The 18,958-nt window shown below is 48.4% G+C and overlaps 1 protein-coding gene across 1 annotated transcript in view; it reads right to left on the minus strand.

The window, feature by feature from the left end:
- The window catches only part of DNAH14 (dynein axonemal heavy chain 14), a gene marked incomplete at its 5' end in the record, with an annotated part of 150,360 nt that overhangs the window by 15,094 nt on the left and 116,308 nt on the right, over window positions 1–18,958 (minus strand). Inside the window, 10 exons of the mRNA XM_080651070.1 lie at window positions 1,969–2,179; window positions 3,697–3,853; window positions 6,185–6,270; window positions 7,152–7,388; window positions 8,488–8,686; window positions 8,766–9,175; window positions 10,375–10,631; window positions 13,665–13,786; window positions 14,074–14,304; window positions 17,116–17,331. Of these exons, the coding sequence (XP_080507196.1) occupies window positions 1,969–2,179; window positions 3,697–3,853; window positions 6,185–6,270; window positions 7,152–7,388; window positions 8,488–8,686; window positions 8,766–9,175; window positions 10,375–10,631; window positions 13,665–13,786; window positions 14,074–14,304; window positions 17,116–17,331 (2,126 nt within the window). The remainder of the gene's footprint in view (window positions 1–1,968; window positions 2,180–3,696; window positions 3,854–6,184; window positions 6,271–7,151; window positions 7,389–8,487; window positions 8,687–8,765; window positions 9,176–10,374; window positions 10,632–13,664; window positions 13,787–14,073; window positions 14,305–17,115; window positions 17,332–18,958) is intronic.

Raw genomic sequence — 18,958 nt, forward strand, 5'->3', positions numbered from 1 at the left:
TATACATCCTGTTTGTAGCCTGCTCTTTTTCTCTTAGCAATATATTATAAACTTATTTAATTTCTAAGTTTAAGAAAAAAATTTTTTTTTACATTTTTCTCTCCCACTGCTTTCTACTAGGACAGTGGTCGGCAAACTCATTAGTCAACAGAGCCAAATATCAACAGGACAATAATTGAAATTTCTTTTGAGAGCCAAATTTTTTAAACTTAAACTTCTTCTAATGCCACTTCCTCAAAATAGACTCACTCAGGCCGTGCTATTTTGTGGAAGAGCCACACTCAAGGGGCCAAAGAGCCACATGTGGCTGGCGAGCCGTGGTTTGCCGACCACTGTACTAGGGCAATAGTCTGAAATATTTAAAGGCTTGATTGGATAAAGAGAGAATTTCTCTTAATTATACTCTGATTATATCGAATGATTTTGTCTATCATCAATTACTCTTGTTAAGCCTTGGACATTCGGTTCTGAAGGACATTTCTCTAATTTATTTTTCTTAGTGATGCACCGCTCTATGGCATTCTACTGTCTCTATGGCACCACACTGTTTGTGGTTGTTCATCCTCACCCGAGGACGTTTTTCCCCATTGATTTTTAGAGAGTGGAAGGGAGTGGGAGAGAGACAGAGAGAGAAACATCGATGCGAGAGACACATCGATTGGCTGCCTCCGGTATGTGCCCCGACCAGGGCCAGGGATCGAGCCTGCAACCATGGTATGTGCCCTGGACCAGAACAGAACCCGGGACCCTTCGGTCCAAGGGCTGGCACTCTAACCATTGAGCAACCCGGCTAGGGCTTCCTACACGTTTTGAAGGGTGACACAATGTCTGTCTGGTCCATGCTGTGTCCTCGGTCTCTAGAATAACCCTTGGCAGATAGTAGGAACCCTATAAATATTTTTTGACTAAATAATGAAGGAAAAATCTGGTAGAAATTATAGTGTCATCTTCCAAAGTTTACATCTGTTGACATCATATAACTAAGACATCTTTGTCTTCTGAGTCCCTTAATTGATGAAATAAATGTAGGAAAGGGAAATAATTAAATAGTTTTTAAACTGCTAAAAGAGAGTCCGAGAACGGAATGAAGGTATTAGCCAAGTTTTCAAAATTTAAGTTGAGCAGCTGCATTTACTGGAATGGATGTCTGATGAGCTGTAAATCAGAGGGGAGGGAAGAGGAACGACCCACATCACCGTGATGCTGTGATGGCGACACACTCCAAATTCTGTCATTGCGACAAAAAGGCCGGGCCTGTGGGCGTGTCTGTGTGAGTGAGCGCGTGCTTTGGGAGATACGTCTAGAAAAGTGCGTGGAGCTGGAGAAAGTCAGAGTAAGTTCCAACTCAGGCCACTGAGTAAGTCATCACTGAAAGTCGGGACGGGAATCACATAGAACCTTAAAGACCAAGTTATAGATCTACACAGCTGTGTACTGTGCGTATGTAAACATGTGTATCTTCTGAGAGTGAGAGTTTGAGAAGGAAAGAGAGCAAGGGATAAAGAGATCGAAAGTAAAAACTCGGGTCCTTTTTCTAAGAAAAACTGAAAAATTCTTAGTGTAGCCCTAGCTGGTTTGGCTCAGTGGATAGAGCGTCGGCCTGCGGACTGAAGGGTCCCAGGTTCGATTCCGGTCAAGGGCATGTGCCTTGGTTGCGGGCACATCCCCAGTAGGGGACGTGCAGGAGGCAGCTGATGGATGTTTCTCTCTCATCGATGTTTCTAACTCTCTATCCCTCTCCCTTCCTCTCTGTAAAAAATCAATAAAATATATTAAAAAAATAAAATAAATAAAATAAAATGGGATAGCTGATTACAAAAAAATAAAACAAAAATTCTTAGTTGTCAAGATGCTGGGGACAGGGAACGCACGTAAGACAGCTTCGGTTTCCTCTGAGGGTCCAGCGCACTGTCTTATCCTGGCTGCAGCACAGTGCACACCCACGTAAGTTACACGTGGGTAACTTACGAGTCCACGATGGCGCACAGCCTGGGCATGAAGGACGCGGCGAGGTGGCAGTTCTGCAGGAAGACCCACTGCTCGGCTTTGGCGAGAGCATCCGCGACGAGGTCTTGCGCTTTAGCCGCTCGGCCTTGGCCCAGAGAGATCATGGTCACGTGCTGCGTTGTTCCTCTGAACTCCTGGGCAAACTTCAGGAGCGTATTGGTGACGTCCACCCCTGGATAACAAAACAATGCAGGGAGACGTACAACGGTAAGCTCGCAGAACTCCCCCTCACTTACAATCTCTCACTGTGCGTGGTGGTGGGAGAAGATGGAGATGGGGTGGGAACCCAGGCTTTCTAGCAGCCACTTCTTCTTTTTTTTTAAAATATATTTTATTGATATTTTACAGAGAGGAAGGGAGAGGGATAGAGAGTAAGAAACATCGATGAGAGAGAAACATCCATCAGCTGCCTCCTGCACACCTCCCACTGGGGATGTGCCCGCAACCAAGGTACGTGCCCTTGACCGGAATCGAACCTGGGACCCTTCAGTCCGCAGGCCGATGCTCTATCCACTGAGCCAAACCGGTTTCGGCTCTAGTAGCCACTTCTGTCTTCTACTCCAACATCACTGTCCCTTCCTCCTCTGCAGGCGTGCACCCAGCTAAGATGCTGTATTTGCAGCCCCTTGCCGCTAGGGTTGGGCATCTAAGTTTTGTGAGGAGGCTTTGGCAGCCACGTTTGTCACACAGTTGTGTAAAATTGTTCTTTCCCTCCATTCTGTGGCTTAGAAGTTGGATTCGTGACGGCTAGCACCTTCACTGCCATCTCGGGCTAAGTCTTTAAGAAAACGGACGGCACCTACGTGGCAGGCACAGAACCAGGTGTTTTACGCAGAAAAGTTTCCGATGAGAAGGTCTGTACGTGAAAGGCATTTTGAACAAGATTTTTGCCCAGTGGAATCCCAGTTTGAAAATGGTGAGTCCTGGAGACGTGTTTGATTTGGAGATGATGAAGCACGAAGATAAATGATGAAAATATTTTGCTTAGGGTTTGCAGATCCAAGACAAGAAAACGAAAAAGCAAAGCACTGGGGGTTTTGAGGAATACAAGGGCTGGGTCAGAAGGACCCATTTCTGGTAGTTTTTTTTCGAACGTATATATTTTTCATGAGTTGATGTTAATTAAACAGTCAGCGAATACAAGGGAAATCTCAACGTTCTGATCAATAATATGTGTTTGGGAGCCATTTCCTGTCTACACAGTTTCTGTCTACACAGAACACGAGTGCTGATAAATGTTTCCATGTTTGTAAATCTTATTCCTCTTTGTCCTTTTACACTTTTACAAGGGTTCATTCTTTGTTTGCTTTTTAAAAATATATATTTTTATTGATTTCAGAGAGGGAGGGAGAGAGAGAGAGAGAAACATCGATGATGAGAGAACTCACTGACCAGCTGCCTCCTGTGCACCCCCGCCTGGGGATGGAGAGGAAGGGAGAGGGATCCCAACCCGGGCACATACCCTGACGGGGAATTGAACGGTGACCTCCTGGTTCACAGACGAAGCTCAGTCACTGAGCCACGCCGGCTGGGCGAAAAATTCATTCCTAATGTCCTTTAAAATTTTAATCTGGCCCTTTTCCAAATATTTAAATAGAATGGGAAGATATTTTAAACCGGACACAGCCCTACTTCTCCACATCTTTCGACAAACGGTGGCATCATCTTTCCTGCTTACGAGCAGCTTACCTTGCGAGTGAATCAGTATCATCGGGGTCCTGGCGTTGGAGTCTTTGTATGATTCTTTCAGATTAATTCCGGTTCTGTGAATATATTCACTTCCCATTTTTTCAGTGACGAACTTCCTCACCGCGTTCTTTAAACGCTCCGGTCTGAGAATTTTTATCTAAAAAAGAAGACAGAAGCTAAAGTGAGGCAAACGGTCAGGGCACATACCCAGACTGTGGCCCGATCCCCACTGTGGAGTGTGCAGGAGGCACCCGATCAATGATTCTCTCTCATCATTGATGTGTCCATCTCTCTCTCCCTCTCCCTTCCTCTCTGAAATCAATAAAAATATATATATTTAAAAAGAAAAAAAAAATAAAGTGAGGCAAACGATGAGGGGTGGGGCCGGGTCACCATCGCTGGGAGGATCTGTGTGCTCCGCGTGGTTGGGGATGATCCGGTGTCACCCTCATGCTGCTGGCCCCTGCTCTGTCTCACTGACCAATCAAGAACTTACAGACCGTCTCCCCTGTTCTCATTGTTAACCCCAAGGACTTAAAATGTATTTTTTATTCATTTCAGAGAGGAAGAGAGAGGGAGAGAGAGAGAAACATCAATGATGAGAATCATTGATCAGCGGCCTCCTGCACACCCCCTACTGGGGATCGAGCCCACAGCCTGGGCCTGTGCCCTGACCAGAATCAAACCTGGGACCCTTCAGTCCGCAGGCTGACAGTCTATCCACTGAGCCAAACCAGCGAGGGCAGGGTTTTTTTGGTGTTTTTTTCTGAGGGCCAGGAGAGAAAGGGAAGATCGAACCAGTGGAGTTCTGTCGGATTCCATTTTACTAGCTCTGCTCCAGGCAGCTACAAATGATTCTGAAATTGTCCTCAGGGCCATGTGCCCGATGGTCATTTTCCTCCACGTTTTTCTGTCCCATAGGCTCCAGCGATGGAGAGGTGACTACACCAGGCAGAATGGTAGTTGCCAGGGCACAGAGGGAGGGAGGGATGGGGATTACTGCTGAACAGACAGAATTCCTGTTGGAGATGATGAAGAGGTTCTGGACATGCATCGTGTGATGGTCGCACAACCTGTGGGTGTACTTAATGCCACTGGATTTTACACATGAGCAGGGTTAAAAGGCATTATTACTGGGATTAGATGAAATAACGCGTGCATATTTTGCCACAACAAAAGAGACGAAAGCCCAATTTACTTTAAGATAGAGGCGCACACAGAACTTTTAAAGGTGTGTGATATTTTAGTTATCTTTTCTTGGCGACCTTGAAGTCTTGTCGGAAGATCTCCTTAAATTCAAATCCATCTGTTTAGTGATCAATTGCTCTTGAAACGTTGAAAAAAACAACAAACACAAACACAACACACACACTCAAAAACCACCACCTCGGGCCACATAAAACATGTCTACGTGTGTGTGTGTGTGTGTGTGTGTGTGTGTGCACGCGCGCATGCGCGTGCTCCGTATCTAGAGTGACATTTGAAGTGTCCCAAACATAAAATTTAAGGCAGAAATCCGGAGAAGTGTGACTGGCCGCCCAGGCTGGCACTTGAGGGAGGTCAGGGCCAAGAGGGGGTGAGAGTGAGAACCCGCCCTGAGCTGGAGGGCGAGTGGGAACGGACGAAGCCCCTCAGGCCGACAGGACGCCGGTGGGCGGCCCACTGCTGAGGGCACAGGTTCACAGGCAGACTGAGCTTCCACCGGAGTCTCTAAGCCTCGGCTTCCTGCTCCGTATGACGGGGGAGATGGTGGTCCACATCGTCCCCGAAGGTGATCACGAGGATTACGTGAAATAGCGTGTGCACAAAGCTTCGCACGGGCCAAGCTCCCGATACGGGAAGGGGAGCATACGTAACACCCATCGATGAGAAACAGAATTGGGCAGAACATCCCCTTTATGAACCATCAAGGCCAAGGTGGTGGGTGACGCGGAGCCCAGAATGGAACGGGCCTGCCACACGCAGAGCCGGGCGGCCCCGGCTTCCCCCAAGGCCCAGCGTCTGCTCCCGTGTCACTCACGGGCTGGGAAGCGGAGCAGAAAGGATGCTCTTCGCAGGCGGATCCCGAAAGGAGACGGGGAGAAAGGGCTGAACGAGGCACCTGAGTCTCTCTCCCAACTCACCCACCTCGCAAGTCCTCCCTCCTCTCTGGGGAGGAGTGCATAAGGGGACAGAGGGGCCGGGATGTCACCTGACGGACTCCCTCCACGCAGGAGAGCCGTCACCGTGGAGTGGAAGAGCTTCCTCTAACGTTAGCGTTTACTTGTACCATTTTCCTCACTTATTTCGCCTCCTGGGGCTCGAGCCTGCAACCCGGGAATGCCCAGACCGGGAATCGAGCCGTGACCTCCTGGTTCCTGGGTCGCCGCTCAACCCCTGAGCCACACCGGCCGGGCTTCCTACTCAACGTTAAATCTGAAGGGTTTAGTTACTGTTAAAGTGCTCGAAACATGTAGAGTTCCCATTATTTGCTCATAGCACATCTTACCAAAAGAAGTCTTTGAAATGGAGTGAGTTTCTCCCAGGGGAAGTTTACAGGACTACGTAATTCTTCATGCTCACTCAGAAGTTCAGCTAGATGTAATTTAGAGAAAGAAACGAGGATTAACCATCCAATACTTTGGATCACTGAAAGATAGCACAAATGAACAAAAGGAACAAACAAGCCGAGTGGAGACGGACGCACTGGGAGAGAGCAGGCTGCCAGCTATTGGTGGTGGTGGCGGGGTTGGGTGGAGGGGGTAGAGGAATTCAGCAAAAGAGGAGAACAAAGTCTTGGACATGGACAACGGTGTGGTGATTGCGGGGTGTGGGGGAGTGGAGGCTGAGGAGGGCATCGGGGGGGATAAATGGTGACGGAAGGAGACTTGACTTGGGGTGGTGTACCCTGAACAGGGCTGCCGTGGGTGGAAGGGGCAGGGAAAAGTGAGGGGGAAGAGCTCAAACTGAAAAAACAAAATGGGAAAGATATGTTAAAAGTAGCAAGTCCTTTAAATTAAGTTCTATTTCCTATGCAATTTTAAAAACACGACTCTTCTATAAAACAGTATCTAAAACACATCCGTTAGCCCTAGCCGTTTGGCTCCGTGGATAGAGCGTCGGCATGCGGACGGAAAGGTCCCGGGTTCGGTTCCAGTCAAGGGCACATGCCCGGGTTGTGGGCTCCATCCCCAATAGGGGGCGTGCAGGAGGCAGCCGATCCATGATTGTCTCTCATCATGGATGTTTCTTTCTCTCCCTATCCCTTCCTCTCTGAAATCAATAAAAATGTATTTAAAAAAAAAAAAAAGAGGTGTTTACAACATAGTAATGTTCCTCTCTTGGGTTTTTCATCATCTGAGCTACTGGACTCCATCTGTAAGGCGATACCCTACATACATACTCCATCTGTAAGGCGATACTCTACATACACACGATTGCGATCGAGTTAGGCTACGACGGAAACGCCTTCTTACGTTCCTCCGGTGCTTTCTCACTGTCCTCCCGGGAGGCGCTTTCGGAAGAGAAAGGCGTGCCCAGCAGAACATACAGGGCCTTGCTGCCCTGGAAAGCGCTCCACTGGGACACGTTGGACAGCAGGGAGCGGCACAGGGGAGAGAAGGCTTCCAGCTGACGGCCCAGGTACTGGCACTGCTTCCACCGGGCGTGCGAGACCCACTGCAGGTGCCGGCTCCTGCACATTTCATACAGGCCTGGGGGGGAGGAGACACGGCCACGTTGGAGGGGGCACCTCCTGTGCCTGAGGGACACATTGCAGAGCAGATGCTCCGTAAGCACCTGTGGTTGGGGAAAAGCTATTTCATGGGACCATCCTATGTAACAGAGGCCCAACGACCGCACGGCGGAATGACCAGAACGACCGGTCGACCGGTCGCTATGACGTGCGCTGACCACCTGGGGGCACACGCTCAATGCAGGAGCTTCCCCCTGGTGGTCATTGCACGTCATAGCGACCGGTCGACTGGTCATAACAGTCACTTAGGCTTATATATATATATATATATATATATATATATAGATTTTGTATATCCACTTCTTATCAGATACATGATTTGAAATATTTCTCTCATTCCATAGCTTGTCTTTTGCTCCGTTGACTGAGCTTTGGTGCACAGGTTTCTGTGTGTGATATGGTCCCGTTTGCCTGTTTTTCCTCTCGTTGCCTGTGCAATGGACTCCGCCCACGACTTACCCAGCTGCTCCTCTGGTTCTCAGGCCTCAGGACTGAATCACACCACGAGCTTTGCTGATCCTCCAACGTACAGGTGACAGACCCATCCTGCGACGTCTCAGCCTCCTAATCATGTAGCTCAGGGATAGCCTCACCGTAGCAATGGTCATTCATTCACCCCAGAGTTGTTGAGCACCAGTGATATGCCCAACAGCACAGGGGGTACAGTGATGAAACAGACACTGCCCCAGAGCTCAAGCTGCTTTCAGTGAAATACGCACAGAAGCACTGACTGGGAGCGCTTTAGAAACCTTTAAACCGCCCTAGCCGGCTTGGCTCAGTGGATAGAGCGTCGGTCTGCGGACCGAAGGGTCCCAGGTTTGATTCCGGCCAAGGGCACATGCCTGGGTTGCGGGCTCGATCCCCAGTGGGGGGCGTGCAGGAGGCAGCCGATCGATGATTCTCTCTCATCATTGATGTTTCTATCTCTCTCTCCTTCTCCCTTCCTCTCTGAAATCAATAAAGAAATATATTAAAAAAAAAAAAGAAACCTTTAAACCTTTAGTGTTTCTCAGGGAAAAGACGTCGTTACCGAATCCGGGGTCACGGCTTTTACTCACCGTCCAGTCGAGGCTGCGGCATCACCCCTTCGGTATTTATCAGAACGCTCGAGTAGAGGAAGATGTTCCACTCCTCCTCGGGGAGGGGGCCGGTGTCATCCGCGGGGGGGCTCTCGCTGGCGTTATTCTTCATGATTGTGGTGCAGAGCAGGAAGGAGAAGCAAAGTTTATGCTGATTGAAGAGAGCTGCAGAGACCACCTGCGGGGACAACAGAGCGGTTGGGCGGACACGGCGGGAGCCAGTACACGTGCAAAATTCGCCTTAACGCGTGTCTCACCTTGAATATATTCATTGTCAGCACGTCGACCGAGTTTTGAAGATGCCTCTCCAAGGGATGTTTCTCCAGCTTTAGCTTCGGTTCTTTGGGGAGACTTAGAAGTTCGTGAACTTTTTTCAGAGAGATCTTCTCCCTTTTCAACTCGTGTTCTTCCTGCTCTTTGCTTCTGGAAACGACGGATGAGAGGAAAACCTGCCGGAACCAGTCCAGGGAGAACTGGTACATGTGATTGATCTGGGCGAGGTCGGCCACCACGAAGTAGAGCAGGGCCCCCCGGGTCGCGATGGGGAGGTAGTTTTTCCGCGTTGCTTGAATTTCACTTTCTGCTTTCTCTGTCTCGCTGATGCGCTTGGAGATTTCATCGGAAGTAATCTTGGATTTTCTTAAGGTGTCTACAATTTCCTCATTATCTAGTACACACCCTAAAGACAAAAAATGAACGTAAATTGAAACCGCTCCAATAGTCACTGGCGGCTTCCTCATTCTGTACTCTTTATGGAAGGGTTTTCGCTATTGGCTTTTCGTTGGTTTTATTCTGCGATGACTTTTTTAAAAAAAAAATACATTTTATTGATTTTTTACAGAGAGGAAGGGAGAGGGCTAGAGAGTTAGAAACATCGATGAGAGAGAGACATCGATCAGCTGCCTCCTGCACACTCCCCACTGGGGATGTGCCTGCAACCAAGGTACATGCCCTTGACCGGAATCGAACATGGGACCCTTCAGTCCGCAGGCCGACGCTCTACCCACTGAGCCAAACCAGTCAGGGCTGCGATAAGTTAAGTGAAGATGAGTCAGGATTCTAATAAATTTGAGTAACAGCACGCATGCCCCTCTTCCCACTCCCTCATCTCTTCTTTAAACTACGTTGGTGTTTATGGATTCTATTCTTATTGCAGGCACACACGTGGTCCTTCCATCACGAGGAATGCACTTCCACGGTGACCCGCTATCCACTCGGAAGATGAAAATAAAACTCCCAGACATTAACCAGTGTGTCCTCATTTCCGGGGACACACTCTAATATTTCCTATTGTACTGTGTTTTCAAAACAAATACAAGTGATAGTGACCGATGAGACTGATTTCTCAGCCCATGAATGGGGTGCCCTGCTTTCTGGGAAGGGGAGAGGGCTCGAAGGTGAACTTGATCGGCCATGGCCAACGATTCAACGAATCCTGCCTCCACACCCCCAACCGAGTGGCAGAGCTCTGGTTGGTGAACATGCGGGTTTGGGAAGAGTGGTCACGGGAGGGAGCAAGGAGGCTTTGTGTCCTTTCCCTATACTTTTCCCATGAATGTCTCGCATTTGGCTGTTCCTGAATTATATACACATTTTCGTTAGCCCTCACCGGAGGCTATTTTTCCATTGATTTTTAGAGAGTGGAAGGGAGGGGAGAGACACAGAGAGAGAAACATTGACGTGAGAGAGACACATTGATTGGTTGCCTCCCACACGTGCCCCAACCAGGGCCAGGGATCCAGCCTGCAACCGAGGTCCGTGCCCTGGACTGGAATCGAAGCAGGGGGGTGGTGGGGGGTGGGGAGGGGACCCTTCAGTCAGAGGGCTGACTACCCGCTGAGCGAACCGGCTAGGGCGCCACGAAACGCCTTAACTTGCCTTGCGTGTTCTCCAGCAAATTTAGCGTTTTTTCCTCCAGTTCTTCAAGAGTCATAGCATCGCGGGAAATACTCTCCAACAACTGGAAGCGCTGATTCTCCAAGTGAGGAACTTCATGAGTGACTATGGTGGATAAGAGCTGATCCTGCAGACCTTGGAATGTTACCGAGAAGTTGATCACGTTAACCAAGTTGTAGACGGCGGGAGGAAAATGGGGGTTGTCTATTTCTGTAGATATGTATAACCTAAAACACGAGAAAGGGTTCATCCTTCAGTCAAAGGGGAAAATAAAACCATTTATTTTAATGATGAAAAAGGTATCTCTCCTGGAAGTAACAAGGTTCATTTTCAGTGCCATTCTGCCTTGTACACGCAGTTTATACTCTGTGAGTACATTTGCGACATACGACTTTAAAAACGCAACCATAAGTGATGTTCGTACTACGTTTGGTCTAAACATCAGGACACAGTGAAGACAAATGCTAACTAGTAGGCGCTGTGACCTGCCCTAGACCATGATAAAACTATGGGTTTCCCTGGAGTAAGAAGGCTGCGGCGGGGGTTGAGCAGAGGAGTGACATGAGTTGTTTTTTTTGTTTTTTAAATATTTTTATTGATTTCAGAGAGGAAAGGAGAGGGAGAGAAAGATAGACACATCAATGATGAGAGAGAATCATTGATCGGCTGCCTCCTGCACGCCCCCTACTGGGGATCGAGCCCGCAACCCAGGCATGTGCCCTGGACCGGAATCGAACCTGGGACCCTTCAGTCTGCAAGCCAACCCTCTATCCACTGAGCCAAACCAGCCAGAGCGACTTGTTTTAACAGGACAAATCTATCTGCTCTCTGGAGAGCAGTGTATGCAGAGGGAGGCGGCTGGTGAGAAGGTGAGAGGCGGTGGCTTGGAGCAGGTGGAACCAGGGGGCGTGGTAAGGAGTGGTCAGACTCGATTGCAAACCAACAGAACGGAGACAGTCCTCTTTCCTTTTGATCGAGGGTGAAGTGGTGACTTAGGTTAAGGAAGTGGCCCATGACGCATGGCCAGAAGGTGACAGGGTGGGCTCTGTGGCCAGTCTGCCCTCCAATCCAGTGCCCTCTACCACGTCCCCAAACACCCAACTCTGACACCAGCCCAGGCTGTCAGTTCAGGAAAGGCTGCCTCATTAGCATGCCCAGAGCCGTTGCCTAATCAATGGCAGAGTGTTCAGCGACAGAGGGAGAGGATGGGTTACCACAGAGCTTGCCCGGTGTGTTCTGCAGGGAGCTCCTTTCTGGAGAGGGTCCGTGAAGGGAGGGGGAGTAGGTCCTTGTAGGGAAGACTCTGGTTGAACTTCGTTAAACTCAGAGCTTTCAAAAAGTAGAGGGTCCCTTTTTGTTGAGCGACACCTACTAAATCCCTTGAGGAACGTGCTTTGGTAGATGTGGAAGGAGGCTGGACAGAGAACCCTAAGGCGTGAGGATTTGGCAGCCCAGCTCAAGGGCGAGAGAGGGCCCAGGGGCCAGCAGGGGAGGGCGCCAGTCTGCCCGAGGCCTGGAAAGAAGGTAAACGCACCAGGCAAGGGCTCCTTACAATCATCCACGAATTCTCTGTGCTGACTACTCCCTTACCCAGCAATCTCTCCTTGCTGGCTACTCCCTCACCCAGCACTCTCCTTGCTGGCTACTCCCTCACCCAGCACTCTCCTTGCTGGCTACCCCCTCACCCAGCAATCTCTCCTTGCTGGCTACTCCCTCACCCAGCACTCTCCTTGCTGGCTACCCCCTCACCCAGCAATCTCTCCTTGCTGGCTACTCCCTCACCCAGCAACCTCTCCTTGCTGGCTACCCCCTCACCCAGCAACCTCTCCTTGCTGGCTACCCCCTCACCCAGCAACCTCTCCTTGCTGGCTACCCCCTCACCCAGCAATCTCTCCTTGCTGGCTACCCCCTCACCCAGCAACCTCTCCTTGCTGGCTACTCCCTCACCCAGCACTCTCCTTGCTGGCTACCCCCTCACCCAGCAATCTCTCCTTGTTGGCTACCCCCTCACCCAGCAATCTCTCCTTGCTGGCTACTCCCTCACCCAGCAACCTCTCCTTGCTGGCTACTCCCTCACCCAGCACTCTCCTTGCTGGCTACCCCCTCACCCAGCAATCTCTCCTTGCTGGCTACCCCCTCACCCAGCAACCTCTCCTTGCTGGCTACCCCCTCACCCAGCAACCTCTCCTTGCTGGCTACCCCCTCACCCAGCAACCTCTCCTTGCTGGCTACCCCCTCACCCAGCAATCTCTCCTTGCTGGCTACCCCCTCACCCAGCAACCTCTCCTTGCTGGCTACCCCCTCACCCAGCACTCTCCTTGCTGGCTACCCCCTCACCCAGCAATCTCTCCTTGTTGGCTACCCCCTCACCCAGCAATCTCTCCTTGCTGGCTACTCCCTCACCCAGCAACCTCTCCTTGCTGGCTACTCCCTCACCCAGCACTCTCCTTGCTGGCTACCCCCTCACCCAGCAATCTCTCCTTGTTGGCTACCCCCTCACCCAGCAACCTCTCCTTGCTGGCTACTCCCTCACCCAGCAATCTCTCCTTGCTGGCTACTCCCTCACCCAGCACTCTCCTTGCTGGCTACTCCCTCACCCAGCAATCTATCTTCTGAGAATGGAGAGAATGCATACGACCTACAACTCAACTGTGTTCTTCACTTGGGAACTGTATTTTTGTGGTAATTAAATGAGACTCTACAATTGTGCTCTGCGACGTTAGCTGGCGGGAGTCATTACTGCTCGGAAAGGGAGGCAATGTTTTCACACAGCCTACTACACCAGGCAAAGATCTCTGTCTTTTTGCTCGAGATACCGAATACGGGTCTTTTTCAATGGAAGCGGAAGCTCTGCCTGTCCGTTAGGCTAACACAGTGGTCGGCAAACTCATTAGTCAACAGAGCGGCAAACCGCGGCTCGCGAGCCACAGTTTGCCGACCACGGGGCTAACAGATCAAATCAAGCTGCTGTGGGTCAGGTAGGGCCAGGCCTCCTGCCTGCTGTCCTTCCTGTGCAGCTTCTGAAAACTCCGTGGCACAGTTTGAAACATGTCGTGTGCAAGGACTGAATAAACAAAACTTCACTCTCTGTTCTGTATACTGAGGACCAAGGCACAGAAACCGGAAACGTGAATGTAAGGAGAACATTCAAAATGCAACCTTGCTTCTTCCTCCAGGACTCGCTCATCAGGACGGAAACAGGACCTTCAACGTGACGGTCTCAGAACCAGAAACATTTGCTCAGTGAGCGGCGACATTACCTAAATTTGGAATTATATTCAATCTCAGAGTCGTTGACCCGGATGAAAGACTGTCCTCTCCTCTGATAGATGTCCTTCTTCAAAATTGCCTTCAGACTTGGAGGTAAGGTTTCAGGGAGATTCTGAAAAACGCGATAGATGCGAGTTAAGAAAGCTCATCTCACACAGCATCCATCGGTCGAAAAGGCACAGCTTTAAGAAATGCAAAACTTGATGATATCTGGACACCAGGGTAGGACAGACCTGAGAGAGCCGGACACTGAAAACTCATGGTATGTACGCGTGTCTTTCCCCCCGAGGAGGTCAGCTGCTACTTCCTCTAAGGTCTCACTTAGGCTTTTTGCTCGGTGCATACAATGTCTGTGTCCGCGGCACGGGACGAGGGAAGCAGGCCACTTGGGGCACATACCTGCAAGAGGACACTCCCTCCTGTCTTCATAGCATTTTCAATTTTCTTGATGTAACCGCTGTCCTTGAAGGAGAACTCCTGAAGCTGCGGTCCTTCCATCTGGCGGATCCAGTTATGCGCTTGCTCGTAGGGGTCAATCAGCAGAGGCCACGGCAGGCCGTTCTTGATCAAGATGGCATTCTCCGTTAAATACTGACCGAGAGGCAGCCCCTGCTGATGCCATCGGCAGATCTGGAATGAAACCAGGGATGCTTTCATTGTCTTATGAACTTCCTCACGTGGTCAATACCTCCAGGATGTACCCTCCTGGTAGTCGCTTAGTAGCCCACATCCGTTGGCGTGGTCCTACTGTGCTGGTGTTCAAGTAACCCTTATGTGACTTAATAACGACCCCCAAGTGCAAGAGTAGTGATGCTGGCCCTAGCCGGTTTGGCTCAGTGGATAGAGCGTCGGCCTGCGGACTCAAGGGTCCCGGGTTCGATTCCGGTCAAGGGCATGTACCTTGGTTGCGGGCACATCCCCAGTGGGAGGTGTGCAGGAGGTAGCTGACCGATGTTTCTCTCTCATCGATGTTTCTAGCTCTCTATCCTTCTCCCTTCCTCTCTGTAAAATATCAATTTTATATATATATATATATATATATATATATATATATATATATATATATATATATGGAGCACATGCCCGGGTTGTGGGTTCAATCCCCAGTAGGGGCGTGCAGGAGGCAGCCAATCAATGATTCTCTCTCGGTATTGATGTTTCAATCTCTCTCTCCCTCTCCCTTCCTCTCTCTGAAATCAATAATATTAAAAAAAAAAAAAAGTGATGCTGGCAATTCAGATGTGCCAGAGAGAAGCCGTGATGGGCTTCCTTTCAGTGAAAAGGTGTGTATATACAGGAAAAAAAACATGGAACAGACGGACAGCTGTCAGAGGGGAGGGGGGACTGGGTGAAAGAAGGTGAGAGGATTAGCCAAAGATCATATATGCATAGCCCATGGGCATGGACAACAGTGTGCTGATGGCCAGAGGGAAGCAGGGGGCGGGGGCTGGATAGAGGTGGGCAAAGGTGGGGGGATGGGGACAGCTGTAATACAATACAGTGTCAACAATAAAAATAAAGTAATAAAAGAAAAGAAAAACACACCAGTATATATAGGGCCTGATACCACCTGCAGTTTCAGGCGTCCCCCGCTGACAGGGGGGACTACCATACTTGGGATCTACATATCAATTTGGAAAAACTCATCTACCGAACTTCAACTTCACAATATTGAGTGTTCCAGTTCATGAACATGGTATACCTCTTCATTTGTTCAGGTTTCTTGAAATTTATCTCAGTATTTTATAGTTTTATACAATTTTTTTGATAATTCATATTGATGCTATACAAATGGTACCTTAAAAACATGGCTATTTGTTGCTGGTGTAGAGAAATGCAACTGGTTTTTGCACATTGACTTTAATTCCAGAAACTTTGCTAAACTTTCGTTAGTTAATGCTCATGATATATCTACATATTCTCTTCCATTTCCCAGGTACATAGCACCTTCAAAATTTTCTCCTTTTTTGTTTTTTTCTTTTCCAATTCTAATCCCTGTAATTTCTCTTTCTTGCCTTACTGCGCTGGCTTGGGTATAGAGCTAAGTACAAGTGGAGATAGTGGCTAACCCTCCGTCACGTTTCCAATCTCAGAGGAAAACCTTTCACCGGTGCTCATTTTTTTTTCCCAATCCTGGTTTCTTCTTTGACTTGTGATTAGTTTAGGAGTGTATTTCCTAATTGTCAGAAATATCGGGTTTTTCAAAGAGAAACTTTTAATTATTGACTTCTAGCTAATTGCACTTGGATCAGACACCGTAACATTTAAATCCTTTGACATTTGTTGAACTTTATTTGTGGCCCATCACAAGGCCAATTTTGGCAAGGCTGTCGGTGTGTTTGCATAGAATGTGTCACCTGCAGGTGCAGGCGGCAGCGTCCTATTATGCCCGTCACCCATTTGTTAATCATGTTGGGCAAATCTTCTCTCTTAGTACTGACTTCTGTGATCTTTCCCTACGGGTCACAGGAAGAAGAGTGTTAAAATCGTTCACTGTGATTGCAGGTTTGTCCATTTTTATATGAAGTTCTTTTAATGTTTGTTTTGTATGAATATGAGGTCATGTTATTAGGTACAAACAAATTTAGAATTGTTAACACATTCTCGAAGAATTAAACCAATTCTTATTGTATTGTAACACATGGTTATACAATTCTAAGTCATCCCTTTCTGCATTAAAGTTTATTCTGTCTTTTTAAAAAAATAATCTATGGTAAATTTCCTCCCATTTTCTATAATCAATCTTTGTGTTTTAGATGTGTCCTCTCTAAAACACACATGATTTCTGCTTTGTATTTTGGTTTACATTTTTATATAGTCTTATAATCTTCGCCTTTTAACTGGACCATTTACATTTAATGTAATTATTGATTTATTTGGGTTTAAATTTGTCCTTAGCATTATAAAAACAAATTGCTTCTGAGAATTTCTAGACTGGATGGTCAGTTTAAGTTGAGTTATCAGCAGGGGAACCAATTTAAAATTACTCTCTGGGATACCAAAAAAATGGTGTCCGTCTTTTTTATCCTCTCAACATCAGCATGGAACTTACATAGATAGACAATAACTATCTATTAATAAATAAATGTGAGGTCTATATTTTGGCTGTTTCTAAGAATACTACCCGTGATTTAATAAATTCATCAATTTATTAATGAAAGGAGTTTCAGGGAAAGAAGTTGGCTATATATATTAGACAGTGTAGTAGGGTTACAATGAGAAAAAATATATTTTGTGACTTTTGCCCAGAGAATGGGAAATAGTAGATATAACTAATTGAGGAATTAAAACTATAACTTAAAAAAATTTAAGGCCTAGAACAGACTTCAGGACTTTCATTTATCAAAACAATTTGGGGGAAAGATCCAAGCCAAAAAAATGCACATGCAAAATCCAAATCAACAATAAAGCCACTTAACTGGATAACAGATATGTTAGTACCTGCTGTGTTTGTGCCATGACTTCAATTAAAGAAAAGTTAGAAGACAAAGAAATGTTGCTTTTAGTGCAAAGATTCTCCCATTCATTCACAATCAACTGGCGAAATTCTGGCGTTAATACTCCGCTGTAGACAATGCATGCTGCTGAAATCAGTATGTCACCCACAATTCCTTCCAACTTGCTGTCTATCTGATCAATTGTTTCTTGCCATCGAGTCTAAATGTTAAAATAAAAATGAGTTACTGGTATTTACTATAAAGTCTACTATTTTGAGACATTTTGGAAATGAAATGGTCTCCCAGTTGGATCAATCATTGCCATTTCTATTCCTCTTCTGCTGCAGTTGTAATATAATTAATAATGGCTAAAATAAAAACACGCACTTTTTTTAAGGGAACATGAGTCCTATTTTGGGATTTGTCAAGATTGATAGGCATTTCAAATTCTTTGTGTAATAAAGCAGGATAATTAAAAAATAAATCCTATCTAATAAAAGAGTAATATGCAAATTAACCATCACTCCGCTACAGCCACCAGCCACGCCCACCAGCCACGCCCACCAGCCAATCAAGAGCGAATATGCAAATAAACCCAACCAAGATGGCTAGGGCCACAGAGAGCAGGAGGGAGGCTTGGGTTTCCCCGGCAATGGAGGAAGCCAAGCTTTCCACCTGCCCTTGCCGGCCCAGGCCTCCACTCAAGGCTACAAAGTTTCAATGATAGAAGATACATAAAACCAAACAGAAATGGCGGCAGCCACGGAGCTGGAAAGAGCAGGAGGCTAGGGTTGCCCCGGACAATGGAGGAAGCCAAGCTTTCCGCACACCCTGGCCGGCCCAGGCCTCCGCTTAAGGCTACAAAGTTTCAATTATAGGAGATACATAAAACCCAACAAAAATGGCTGCCGCCATGGAGCAAGCAGAAGGCTTGGCTCCTCTCCAGGCTACAAAGTTTCAATTGTAGAAGATAAATAAACCCCAGATACCAGGGCCTCCACTTGGGTCGCCAGGGGGAGTGGCCAGCCTGCAAACCACCACAGGCCCCTCACCCAGGCTGCCCCACGCCCCAAGGGAACCCCCACCCTGATCCGGGACACTCTTCAGGGCAAACCAGCTGGCCCCCACCCATGCACCAGGCCTCTATTCTATCTAATAAAAGAGTAACATGCAGATTGACCATCACTCCAACACACAAGATGGCTGCCCCCATGTGGTCAAAGATCCTGCCCCCATGTGGACACAAGATGGCCACCACAAGATGGCCAGCGGGTAAGGGAACTTGGGAGGGACCAGGCCTTCAAGGGAGGGCAGTTGTGGGTGATCAGGCCAGCAGGGTAGGGCAGTTGGGAGGAACCAGGCCTGCAGGGGAGGGCAGTTGGGGGTGATCAAGCCTGCAGGGGAGGGCAGTTAGGGGTGACCAAGCCGGCAAAGGAGGGAAGTTGGGGGTGACCAGGCCTGCAGGGAAAGGCAGTTGGGAGGGACCCAGGTCTGCAGGGGAGAGCAGTTGGGGGGGACCAGGCTGGCAGGGGAGGGCAGTTAGGGGAAAACAGACTGGCAGGGGAGTAGTTGGGCATCAATCAGGCTGGCAGGGGAGTGGTTAGGGGGTGATCAGGCTGGCAGGCAGAAGCAGTTAGGGGCAATCAGGAAGGTATGCAGGCAAGCAGTTGGGAGCCAGCAGTCCTAGATTGTGAGAGGGATGTCCGACTGCCCATTTAGGTGGGATCGGGCCTAAATGGGCAGTTGAACATCCCTCGAGGGGTCCCAGATTGGAGAGGGTGCAGGCTTGGCTGAGGGACACCCCCCCCCCCCCGTGCACGAATTTCGTGCACCAGGCCTCTTAGTCA

Source organism: Plecotus auritus (assembly GCF_963455305.1).
Source record: "Plecotus auritus genome assembly, chromosome: 14".
NCBI lineage: Eukaryota > Metazoa > Chordata > Mammalia > Chiroptera > Vespertilionidae > Plecotus > Plecotus auritus.